The sequence below is a fragment of the Aspergillus viridinutans genome, assembly GCF_018404265.1.
Source record: "Aspergillus viridinutans IFM 47045 DNA, scaffold_2, whole genome shotgun sequence".
NCBI classification, from domain to species: Eukaryota; Fungi; Ascomycota; class Eurotiomycetes; order Eurotiales; family Aspergillaceae; genus Aspergillus; species Aspergillus viridinutans.
Genome location: NW_025091218.1, coordinates 3,532,254 through 3,543,754, shown reverse-complemented (window position 1 = coordinate 3,543,754; position 11,501 = coordinate 3,532,254). Strand labels below are relative to the sequence as shown.

At 53.0% G+C, this 11,501-nt stretch overlaps 6 protein-coding genes across 6 annotated transcripts; 3 read left to right on the top strand and 3 right to left on the bottom strand.

The window, feature by feature from the left end:
• Positions 1-30: 30 nt before the first annotated feature.
• Positions 31-2,529, bottom strand: Aspvir_004663 (putative spindle pole body associated protein SnaD; the record flags this gene model as incomplete). The annotated part of the gene is made up of 1 exon (XM_043267887.1): positions 31-2,529. The coding sequence occupies one exon, from the start codon at positions 2,527-2,529 to the stop codon at positions 31-33; it is 2,499 nt and encodes an 832-aa protein (XP_043123822.1).
• Positions 2,530-2,963: 434 nt separating this feature from the next.
• On the bottom strand, positions 2,964-3,394 carry Aspvir_004662 (KGG domain-containing protein; the record flags this gene model as incomplete). The annotated part of the gene is made up of 2 exons (XM_043267886.1): positions 2,964-3,107; positions 3,161-3,394. 2 exons carry the CDS (start codon positions 3,392-3,394, stop codon positions 2,964-2,966), a joined length of 378 nt encoding a protein of 125 aa, XP_043123821.1.
• A 927-nt stretch (positions 3,395-4,321) lies between these two features.
• Positions 4,322-5,352, top strand: Aspvir_004661 (oxidoreductase, short chain dehydrogenase/reductase family; the record flags this gene model as incomplete). The annotated part of the gene is made up of 2 exons (XM_043267885.1): positions 4,322-4,613; positions 4,676-5,352. The coding sequence occupies 2 exons, from the start codon at positions 4,322-4,324 to the stop codon at positions 5,350-5,352; spliced, it is 969 nt and encodes a 322-aa protein (XP_043123820.1).
• A 462-nt stretch (positions 5,353-5,814) lies between these two features.
• On the top strand, positions 5,815-6,774 carry Aspvir_004660 (putative class III chitinase; the record flags this gene model as incomplete). The annotated part of the gene is made up of 1 exon (XM_043267884.1): positions 5,815-6,774. The coding sequence occupies one exon, from the start codon at positions 5,815-5,817 to the stop codon at positions 6,772-6,774; it is 960 nt and encodes a 319-aa protein (XP_043123819.1).
• A 321-nt stretch (positions 6,775-7,095) lies between these two features.
• Aspvir_004659 (alkaline phosphatase family protein) lies at positions 7,096-9,193 on the top strand (the record flags this gene model as incomplete). The annotated part of the gene is made up of 3 exons (XM_043267883.1): positions 7,096-7,173; positions 7,231-7,363; positions 7,422-9,193. 3 exons carry the CDS (start codon positions 7,096-7,098, stop codon positions 9,191-9,193), a joined length of 1,983 nt encoding a protein of 660 aa, XP_043123818.1.
• Positions 9,194-9,568: 375 nt separating this feature from the next.
• Aspvir_004658 (RNA-binding signal recognition particle subunit SRP54) lies at positions 9,569-11,200 on the bottom strand (the record flags this gene model as incomplete). The annotated part of the gene is made up of 2 exons (XM_043267882.1): positions 9,569-11,059; positions 11,123-11,200. The coding sequence occupies 2 exons, from the start codon at positions 11,198-11,200 to the stop codon at positions 9,569-9,571; spliced, it is 1,569 nt and encodes a 522-aa protein (XP_043123817.1).
• Positions 11,201-11,501: the final 301 nt, after the last annotated feature.

Here is an 11,501-nt window from a genome sequence, read left to right as displayed (position 1 = left end):
AGCCTAGAGAGCAATGTATGGGGAAGTTATCTAGCCCTCCGTTCCCTTCCTCCGAGCATACTTATATCGATAGGCCTGCCTGGCTCGTCTCCCATCCTCGCCGAGGTTCTCCTTGACGTCGCCGACCTCCTTCTCCCCCCAGGCCCACATGAGGGCTTTGGCCATCCTCTCTCTCTCCTTTAGGAGCAGATCCACGCGGCGCTCCCACTCTTTCTCGCGCTTCTCGACGGACCGGGCGATTCGCTCGTCCAGCGCAGCAGCCGCCTCTTCCTTGACAGCAATCGCAGATTGCAGTCTTCTGACCTCCGCGTCAAGAGACTGTATTTGAGTCTCGTGTGTTGCATGCGCGGCGAGCAAGGACTGCACTTCGACTTTGAGTTCTGATTCTCGCTTCTCGGCAGCGGCAAGAAGATCACGTAGCTTGCGGGTTGAGTCGGCGTGGGACGAACGTAGAGTGGAGATGGCGGTGGCGTGTGCGGTTTGTAGGCTCTTGAGCCGGGCGCGGTACGATTCTTCGAGCTTCTCTGTTTGGCCCATGTTGCGAGGTGTGGGAGGTGAAGGGGGAGGACTGGGTTGCTGTGTGTTCTTCTCTGTCTGAAGACGGCTGATGGTTTCGAGGGCTTCCGAATGCTCCGCCTTCATCTGATTGAGCTCTCCCTGAGCTCTATCCAGGCTGGTTCGCAGGTCGTCTTTTTGTTTCGTGAGGCGGGTATTCTCGTCCTCAATCGACTTGAACAGGGTCTGCGCCTCAGCGGCCTGTTCTTGGGACCGCTTCAGATCGAGCTCAAGGGCCTTCCGAATCGAAGATGCCTCCTCCAGTTCGGCCCGGGTCTTGGCCAAATCCCGACGATATTCTTCCATTTCATCATCTTTTGAGTCAGCATCCCTTGACAAGGAAGGCTTGCCGGACGAGCGTGTGGTGCTATGCGGGTCAAGATCTTTAATAAGTTCGAGAATCTCGGTGTACGTATTCCTTCCCCCTGCTTCGAGTGGCATTTCTGCCGCCATGGCCTTGAGCGCGTTTCCTTGAGCCGTAACCTGCGACTGGGCGCGGTTAAGGTCGGCTTCAAGAGTGCTATTCTTCTCTTCCAGCGGCCGATTCTTGGTCTCCAGAGATTCAACCTTCTCTTCAAGAATTCGATATTCTTGGTTCGCCTGGTCTAGTTCTGTCTCCAGCCTGTCAATCTCCATGAGATTATCATCAATTTGAGCCTTGAGCCCATCGATCTCGGTGTTCTTCTCTCGCAATTGTAGCTCTTTCGCTGCGGTGACATCTCTCAGCTTCGCTAGGGTGTCTTCGAGTGTAGCATCGCGTTTCTTCAACTGTTCTTGCGCCAGGTCCAGTTGCTGACGTAGGTATGCGATCGTCTCTAGCCGCTCTGCGTCCAGGTTCGGGCGCGTATCCCTGCTCTGCAGCTCCTTTTGCATATCGCCGAGCTGTTTCTGAAGCGCACTGAGTCCGGACTGGCTGAAAGAAGATCTCCGCATGTACAACTCTTTTTCGTCGTTCTCGTTCTGGAGCGACTGGATCTGCTGTCGCAAAATTGCCTGGTCGTCGCGTTTCGCTTGAAGATCGTCCAACTGGCTTGATTTCTTCTGAAGTTCAGCTTGCAAATGCTTGATCTGCTCCCCCGCAGAAGCGGCTTCCAGTACCCGCCTATGGTTTCTCTCTAGCTGCTGATCGCGCTCTCGAATCGCTGCTTTCAATTCGGCGATTTGACGCCGCAAATCCTCGTTTGAATCAGTCGTATCCTTCTGTAGTGTAGCCGTCTGTCTTTGGACGGACGGTGTGGAAACTGGTTGGGCTTCATCATCGGGATCCTCCTCAATATCTTCTAGTTGGGTCATTTCCTTAGCGAAGGCGCCTGTCCTACGCAGGAAATGGGACGGAGTGGACATGTCAACAGGGGGCCCGAATTCACTGTACTCGCCAACTTCCGCTTCATCATCTGGGCCAGGCTGCTGTAAGCCATGCCCCCGTTGTTGTGGCTGATGGTCCGCCTCCTTTTCCTCTTCTTGACCCTCATGCTTGTCGCCGAGAGTAGTCGCTGGGTGCGGATTGTCCTTCCAGAGCGCTGATTGACCCTCCTCCCAATCCTTGTCCTCCGGGTCATCATCCATGCCCATCAGATACCTCTCCATGTTGGCTGTAAAGTCCTCCGGGCCACCGACCTCAGAAAGCTTGTCCTCCTCATACGGAAATTTCAGATCCGGTAGCGTATCATCATCGCGAGCTAACTGTGTGCCAGATAAAGCGCGAAAATCGACGGTATATTCCGCTAGTCGCGCATCGAGCTCGTTCGCTTGATGATCGGGAGACGAAGCTCTAGATAGCGCTGGCGAACGCGCTCCGTCAATCTCGGCAGCGACACGGTCGGAAACAGGGCTATCAGCACGTGGAAGAGAATTAACCAATCTCTCCTCAGGAGGAGGAGGTGACGATCGCATAAACAAAGGCGTAGCGATTGTAGACGCGCCGACCGTGTCGTGGGTTGTCGGGTCTGGCGAAGTGTAGCGGGTGTCAGCCATGGTGAGATCCAGTCGGGGGTTCGCTCAGGCAAACAGCATCGTTCGGTTGGGTGGTTGTATAGATAGATGATATTGATAATGCGATAAGAACTTTGATGCGATAGACGGGGAGATGGCCGAAGAAAACCAATTGAGATGGATTGATTACTATCGCCAGATGGATAGATGAGTGGATGATCTTCGACGCAGAGAAACGCGCACCTTGTGTATGCCTGAGTTCTCGGGCAACAACGTTGGATTGTTTATAGAATGCCTGATTGGGACTGGCGGACCCGTGACCGTGACGTAACATCCTCAGTACTCCGCATGGGGCTTCATAGAGAGGTACTCGCTACTTAAAGAGAGGTATCTAGTATCTAGGAAATTGATTCCGTCTACATCTAGATATACATCGCATCTATCTATAATCTATATCATCAAAACTTTGGAGACATTTATGCCGTCCATGACTCCTCAAACCCTGGACCTGCTGCTGAAGGCTTATGAGTGCGACGTCTCTCAGCAGCGACGCCCTGATGTTTCTCCGCCTGCTCAGCTGCTTTCCTGGTCGCACGACCTCCTCGCGAAGCGATTTCGTGCTGTCGACGAGTCACTATGTGCATAACATGATGCATGGCCTCCCTAGTCTCACCTGTTTCTCAGGGTCCATATCATGGAAGCCTCCAACAGCCCTGGCCTTACCTCCCTTGTGACCACCCTTCCGACCAATCTCGGAGAGCTCTTCCTTGGGACGGTTGGCAAAATTGCCTGGGTTTGGGTGATGGTCGGCTCTAGTTGCGACCGTTGCGGCTGTAGTCCGCCAGAGAGATGTAGACCAACCGAGACGGTTCGAGAGGAGATGTGGACGAAACAGGGAGCGTTGCATAATTTCCGTTTAGAAGATCAAGTATGTAGATCGTAAAGATTGGATTGGCGGAAGCAATCAAAAAAGCTGACACCAGTAGAGTGGGCACTGTAGTCTATCCTGCAAGGCAGATGTTTATGTAGCCCTGCCAGGATGCTTGCAGTCGCCTCCTCCATGGCAAGAACTCTCGATATACTGGTTCAGGAGGCGATCAACAAATCACTCCCTGTTTATTGGAATGTAGACAGACTGCGCATGGCAAAGTAAGAGATCGACAACCATGATTTGCTTATTTGAACGTTCATTGATTGGTCGGAAGACGAAATCCGTCTGACAGCCATATATGTCATCGTGAAAACATTCGTCATGATCATGTGGGAATGGACAGGCAAACTGTACAGATGACTGAGTCTGTTTACCAGTAAATTGAATAATGACAAGAACCCCAGAGAGGTAGCAGTGACTGCATACAAATAAGAACCGTCTTATGTATGCAGCGGAGGCGAGATGATGCTGCTCGCAGACAGTAGCTAGGTGATCGTCGAGATAGAGTCAAGAATCAAGACCTACTAAAGATGAGTCAGCAGGCACAGGCCACTACAAGTACCACAGTTTAGAATGAATGCATTTGATATTAACCTGCTTGCTAAAACACTTAAGGTAATGATCTCAGAGTTTACATCAACAAAGTCATGAACTGGCTCAGATAGGCTCAGATAGGCGCATCAGACTTTATGCAAACGTCATACTATTCTATAGTCAAGCCTCAGCCTTGGTCGATGGAGACATGCCCTGAACTTCACCCATGGTCCACAGGATCTTATCTATCGCATAAACTCAATATGGGCAGGAAATGTGCTAGATATAAAGGACTGGCGCATTCATTCAGAAACTTCGAATGACTGGCTACTCCAGGAATTTCATGCTCTACCGATAGACAGGCAAAGAATGGCTTCAATACGCATACTCAATTCGCTACCAGCGGCCATCACTCGATCTGGCCGACTTTCCAAAGTCACGGCTCCAATTACGGCATATCGAACATTCTCGTCGTCCACTTTGCGCCTGGATCCGGAACCTTTCAAGGACGGAAAAGATCCTCGAACAGCACCTGCTGCGTCTTCGACGAAAAAGGCCTATCCCAATTTCAGTCTACGCGACAAGGCATATGTTGTCACGGGGGGCGGACGAGGACTGGGGCTTACCATAGCTGAAGCCATGGTACAAGCGGGCGCACAAGGTGACTCCCCTCTGGCTGGACATGTTGATGATTTCTCAAAGCTAACCCAATTGATAATACAGTGCATTGCTTTGACCGACTGGACACTCCTCACCCCGATTTCGCACTAGCGCAAGAAGCGTCCAAGAACATGGAGGGGTCAATACATTACCATCACGTCGACGTGCGAGACAGAGAACACCTGAACAAGACCATCAGTTATATCACCAAAGAACACGGGCAGATCGATGGACTGGTAGCAGCCGCGGGCATTCAGCGTGTCAAAGACGCGGTAGACCACACTCCCCAAGATGTCGCAGAATTGATGGACGTCAACTTGACGGGCGTCTTCATGTCCGCCAACGCCGTCGCGCAACAGATGATGCACACCAAGCGGTCGGGATCCATTGTGCTCGTGGCCAGTATGTCAGGAATGATTGCCAATAAGGGCCTGACCTGTGCTGCATACAATGCCTCCAAGGCAGCAGTCATTCAGCTCACGCGGAATCTGGCGATGGAATGGGGGAAGCATGGAATCCGAGTGAACGCGCTGTGTCCCGGGCATATCGTCACCCCCATGGTTCAAAAGAACTTCGAGGAGGTCCCCGGCTTGAAAGAAACATGGGAGAAGGAGAACATGCTAGGTCGACTGGCTGTTCCTGAAGAGTTCACAGGCGCCTCTATCTTCATGCTGTCACCAGCAAGCAGTTTCATGACGGGAAGCTGTCTTGTCGTTGACGGTGGTCATACAGCTTGGTGAAGGACTGTATATTACATTTGATGTGTTAGATAAGATATGATATCCTGCAAGTAATAAATAATATAGCCTCTTGTCTGTTGCATAACTAAAGTTGAAGAGGGATAGCTGAGTCAGCAGTATCTCCAACTTTTTGTTTTGGAGTCGAAAGTTGGAGTCTTTTAAGATATCAACAAACCGGTCATCTTTCGTTCGATCTGGCCTTTTTTTTTTTTTTTTTTTGGTGATCTTCCTGCTGTAGACGCCGTCAATTTCTACGTGATCCACACATGTTTCAATAGCCCATCACCAGTGATGGTGTCCCCTTTGAACGGACTCCCCAGTCGATATTCCTAGCGGGGCAACAGACGATCCGTTCCATCTCCTAATCTCTCGTCCCCGCAGCGATCCTTACACGACATGAGTCAGGAGTGGACTGCTTGCATCGACGTATCTTTCTGTGCGACATCTAAACCAATATAAATTATGCCTCCAGTGCCCGGACGACCCGAGCACCATCGCGTCATTTGTTACCATCAGACCCTGTGTCCGAACCGAGGCGACTATGTCTCTGTGCTGCCCCTAGTGAAGAACAACACCGGCATTACCCACGTCATCATCGCAGCTTTTCATCTGAACGAGGACCCGGGCCATATCACGCTCAACGATGATCCACCTGACCATGAGATGTACAACCCGCTGTGGGCGGAGGTGCCCGTGCTGAAACGCAGCGGTGTCAAGGTGATGGGAATGCTCGGCGGGGCAGCGCAGGGGTCTTATAGGTGTCTGGATGGCGACCAGGGGAAGTTCGAGCGATACTACCAACCTCTTCTGGCGATGGTTCGGCACCATCAGCTGGACGGGCTGGATTTGGATGTAGAAGAGGAAATGTCTCTGTCCGGCATCATTCGGCTGATCGACCGATTGAAGCTGGACTTGGGCGATGACTTTATCATCACCCTGGCGCCAGTCGCAGCGGCTCTCTTGGGAATTGGTAACCTTTCTGGGTTCGATTATCGGCAGCTCGAGCAGCAACGAGCGTCCAAGATCAGCTGGTACAATGCGCAGTTCTACAACGGCTGGGGCCTGGCCGAGGACCCCCGGATGTATGCGGCCATTGTGGCGCAAGGATGGTCACCACAACGCGTTGTCTACGGGCTGCTGACGAACCCAGGAAACGGGTCGCAAGGCTACGTCCCGCGAGAAAAGATTGGGCCCATTCTCGCAGTGTTGGTTGAGCAATTTCCGGACTTTGGAGGTGTCATGGGTTGGGAATACTTCAATTCCATGCCTGGTGAGCAACAGAACCCATGGCAATGGGCAGCAGAGATGTCCCTTAGTATGCACATGAAGGATGTGCTAGCTGCTGCTCGGCAGATGCTCAGCGCTGGCCCTATGGCCAGCAGTTTGATGAATGTTCTTCGAGATATGATGAATCAACGATAGACTAGTTCTGAACATAGAACATTGAACATGTGTACACATCAATAGCCAATTCATAGCACCTACAGACTCATCTGGAGGGAAGGTTGACTTGGGGATGGCGATGGAGAGTGGCATATACAGTCAGTCCATTGCAGCGAATGTCGTCATACCGCCGACAACCCATTCGCCGCTGTTGTTCAATGTCTCAATCAAGCACGCACACTCCTTCGTAATTGTTTTCACCCCGGTTTTACACCGTTATCCCATTTCTAAAAGACTAACTGACCTGACTTGAGATGGTCTTTCCCTCTCAGTAGCTCATCCACGACTTGACTCGCAGACATGGTGTCTTTCCCGCGGATTGCCGCCGCGACGAGTTCCGCGATCCTCAGGTTGGCGACCTTTGTATTTCTACGCTGGGTAGGTCTCCCTTTTGTAGCTGGATTTTTCGAGATAGTCCACTAAGTTGTTGCTTAGGTCCCTGGTCATCATTTTCCACCCATTATCTTCACATCATTGGCAGTGTACCTCGCGTCACTGCGGTCCTTAATCTATCAGGACACCGAGAGTGCTGCTCCGCGCAATAATGGAAAAAATGCCCGAGACTCCAGTAATTGATGGCCCCCTTCTTCGTCTTTTTTGTCCGTGGTGCTGATATTGGTCTCCAGGAAGGACGGAGCGCCCATCTAAAGCTCAGCCGCTCAAGACGCTGTTGACTGGTTTGCCCTGTGCTCGATCGCCCCTAGCGACGCGCCTGACAGCCTTGGTGAACATTGTGCTTACGCTTTTGACTCTTGACTTCATGCTACGAGGAGTAGTCTTTCACTCAGGCAAGAGTCTCACCTTTTCACGAATCGGTTATGTCTCCCCCACCACGGCCAATCTGCTGGTACGGGAGCCCGATTCCGCGCAACTGCCCCTGGTAGTCTACTATCAAGAGATCTTGGAAGACGACCCATCGAAATGGGTCGAAGAGGGCATTATCTACTCACTGGATGATTCGACCGATTACACGACGTCCGTGACCATCCAGCGCCTGAAGCCAGCCTCCAGCTACCGCTACTCTCTGTCCAACAAGCAAACTGGCACCTTCGTAACAGCTCCTCTGCCAGGCAGGGAATCGGCCAACAGACTGGCATTCGTGACGTCGAGCTGTATGAAACCGAACTTTCCGTATAACCCGCTGTCGCACTCGCTCCGTATTCCCGGCATTGAGACGATGACCGAGACGCTAGGCAAACTGCCTGATCTGCTACGTCCAGCGTTCATGATGTTCCTCGGCGACTTCATCTACATCGATGTGCCACAACGGTTCGGGTCGTCTGTGGCTCATTACCGTAGCGAGTATCGCAGGGTGTATTCGTCGCCATCATGGTCTAAATTCGACGCCATTGGCCTCCCCTGGATACATACGCTCGATGACCACGAGATTGCCAATGACTGGTCCAAAGGAAACACCACGGCGCCCTATCCTGCCGCCGCCGACCCATATATCCATTACCATGTCAGCGTGAATCCTCCCATCCCACCGATGGCATTCGCCAAACCCGAGAACACGACGTACTTCTCGTTTATCCACGGCCCGGCCTCCTTCTTCATGCTTGACACGCGCACCTATCGCTCCGAGCCAGCGCAAGTCAACTCTACCATCCTGGGATCCGCCCAGCTTCAATCCCTCCTCGCGTACCTCGCCCGCCCCGAACCCGCCGAAGTCCGCTGGAAGATCGTTGCCTCCAGCGTCCCCTTCACCAAGAACTGGCACGTCGGCACCACCGACACCTGGGGCGGGTTCCTGCACGAGCGCCGCACCGTCTTCGAAGCCATGTGGCGCGCGGAGCGCGAGCTCGGCGTCCGCGTCGTCCTTCTCAGTGGCGACCGCCACGAGTTCGGGGCCACCCGCTTCCCCGACCCGACGCTGGATTACACTGGCGAGGATCTCCTCGCGCACACGGCGGGAGAAGGCGTACACGAGTTCAGCGTCGGCCCGCTCAACATGTTCTATCTTCCCATCCGCACTTACCGGCAGACCGACACCGAGGATGTGGCGGTCAAGTACGTCCCCGACGGCAACGTCAAATACGGCCATGTTGACATCAGCCTCCAAGACGAGGAGATCGACACCGTGTCCGGTATGCCGGAGACGGTCCCGAGTTCCGTCCTGACGTATACCCTCTACGTGGAGGACCAGGTGGTGTGGAAGTACAAACTCAGCGTTCCCTTGCCCGAGTACGATCCCCTCATGGAGGCGTCGTCCGCCAAGCATCCGCGACTGCCTCCTGGCAAGGTGCTGGTGGACAATCGGAAAGCGGAAGGGTGGGATGCTGCAATCCAGACCATGGTGGGTCGATTTAAGGAGGCAGCCCGCCAGTTTGGACACCGGGCCCTGGACGAATTCTATGAGTTGCTGGATAAGACTGAGAGAGCGGAGAGATTGGACTGATATCGTTCCCGTGTGTGGACAAATGGGCTCTCTATACAACTTATTTACTATCGGATATTGGGGGACGGTGGTTACTTTGTACTGGAGTTTGGAAATTTTTAATCTTCTCATCTCGCGCGCATTCACATCTTCCTCTGAGCTATTCAGCGTCAAGTGTCAAAAAAAGTATGGTTATATCTTTAAGGTCATCCCGAATGGTCGAAACAGAAAGGCACGCCCAACGCCGTACAAATGCTAGACTGATCCGAGCTACAGATCAACCGTCCAAAGTCACCGGATAAGTATGGAAGTAATCATCCAGCGAACATAGAGAAGAAGGATGCATGAACGTAGACAGCCGTGACTCTCGGAAAGAAGAAGAAAACTGGCAAAACATCACCGTCCTCGTCCTCGTCCTCCACCCATCAAACCACTCATTTGGCTCATCATACTCTGCAAGTCCATTCCCCCGAGCCCCGGCATACCACCGCCGCCTTGACCCTGCAGCATCTGCATCATCTTTGTCATGTCGCCCATTCCCGGAAGACCGCCCGCACCAGCACCACCCATGGCCGCCATCCGCTTCTGCATGGCCGCCAGCTGCTGATCCTTGTTGCCGCCCTTGAGCATATTTTGCGCACGCTGCATTTGTTTCTTCTGCCCACCGACCCGCTTGGCCATGCCGGCCATCATGCGGTGCTGAGACAGGAGATCCTCGACTTCGCGCACGGTCGTTCCACTGCCACAAGCGATGCGGACCATACGGCTCGGTTGCTCTACGAATATCTTGCCATCGCTGTCCAGCTCAGCGGCGGTCATGCTGTCGAAGATGTAAACCATGCGGCGAAGTTTGAGCGACCCGTCTTCGTCGTCCAAGCCAGCGGTCAGGTTGGACAGTCCGGGAATCATGCCGGAGAGTTTCGAAAGGGGACCCATCTTCATAATCGAGGTGATATTCTCACGGAAATCTCGCAGCGTGTAGATACCCTCCGCGATATGCTTGTACGTTTCCTTGGCGGCAGCCGAGTCCTTGGTCACCGCCTGCACATGCTCCACGAGACCGGCCATATCGCCCATCCCAAGGAGCTTCTGAACGAAAGCCTTCGGCTCGAAGCGTTCCAGATCCATCAAGTGCTCTCCCGTACCCAGGAAGATGATCGGCGTGTGGGTCGCAGCAACAGCGGAAATGGCACCACCACCGGCGGCATGGCCGTCCGTCTTCGTGATAATAATTGCACCAAAGTCTGCAGTAGCCTTAAAGGCTGCTGACTGAGCCTCGGCCGCCTGACCGATGGTACTATCGAGGACAAGTATTGTCTGGTCGGGAGTAACGGCGTTCTGGATCTGGGTCATTTCGGTGAAAAGATCCTCTTCCTGCTTGTGCCGACCACTGGTATCCACGATAATAACCTCGAACCGTTCCTTCTTGAACTTGGCAACACCCTCGGCCGCCACCACCGCGGGGTCCGTCTGCGTCAAACTACCATAATACGGAATCTTGGCCTTGGTGGCATTCTGCTTCAACTGGTCAAAGGCACCCGCACGGAAGGTATCTGCACAGACAAGTGCTGTCTTGAACCCGCGCATCTGATAATGTCGGGCCAGCTTTGTACACGTTGTCGTCTTTCCCGCACCCTGCAACCCCACAAACATGATCACATTGGATCGTCCCTTCTTCGGGCGGAATGGCTCTGCATGCGGATTGACCAGCGCTACCAATTCATCAAAAACGGCCTTTTGGATCAAGCGCTTCTTGTTGACGGCGGGTGGCAACGAGGAGAAGTTCACGCTGGATTTGATGGATTTCCGGAGGGTCTGAACGAGGCGAACATTGACATCTGCAGATAGCAATGCGGCACAGATCTCTTTTAACATGTCATCAAAGGCCTGGCAACTGTTAGCATCGGTTCAAAGACTTCCCAAGACAGAAGGGAGCATAGAGCGCCTCACCTTCTCATCCAAATTGCTAGAGCGTGTCAGGTCATTGACGGCGGCGTTGATTCGCCGCCCGAGATCCTGAAGGACCATGGCGGATATCGGCTACCTTGAAAGGACTGATAAACGAAAACAAGTGTTCCAAATTAAATCCACAGAAATCCGTAGAGCAAACGGAGTGTCAGTTCGAGAGGATGGTATTGCTCGGCAGTCAACGAGATGCACAGGCAAAAGGACAGCAGAGAAGCGATGCGGAGAGTCTGGAGTGCCCGCGCTGGCCAATCGGAGCTCGGTATTTCCTTTGCCGCCCGCCAAAAGAAGAAAATGCGAAAAAAATGTCACTTGTACAAAGCCATCGCAGAGACAAGCTACAGCCAGAATCGTGATTATTCAC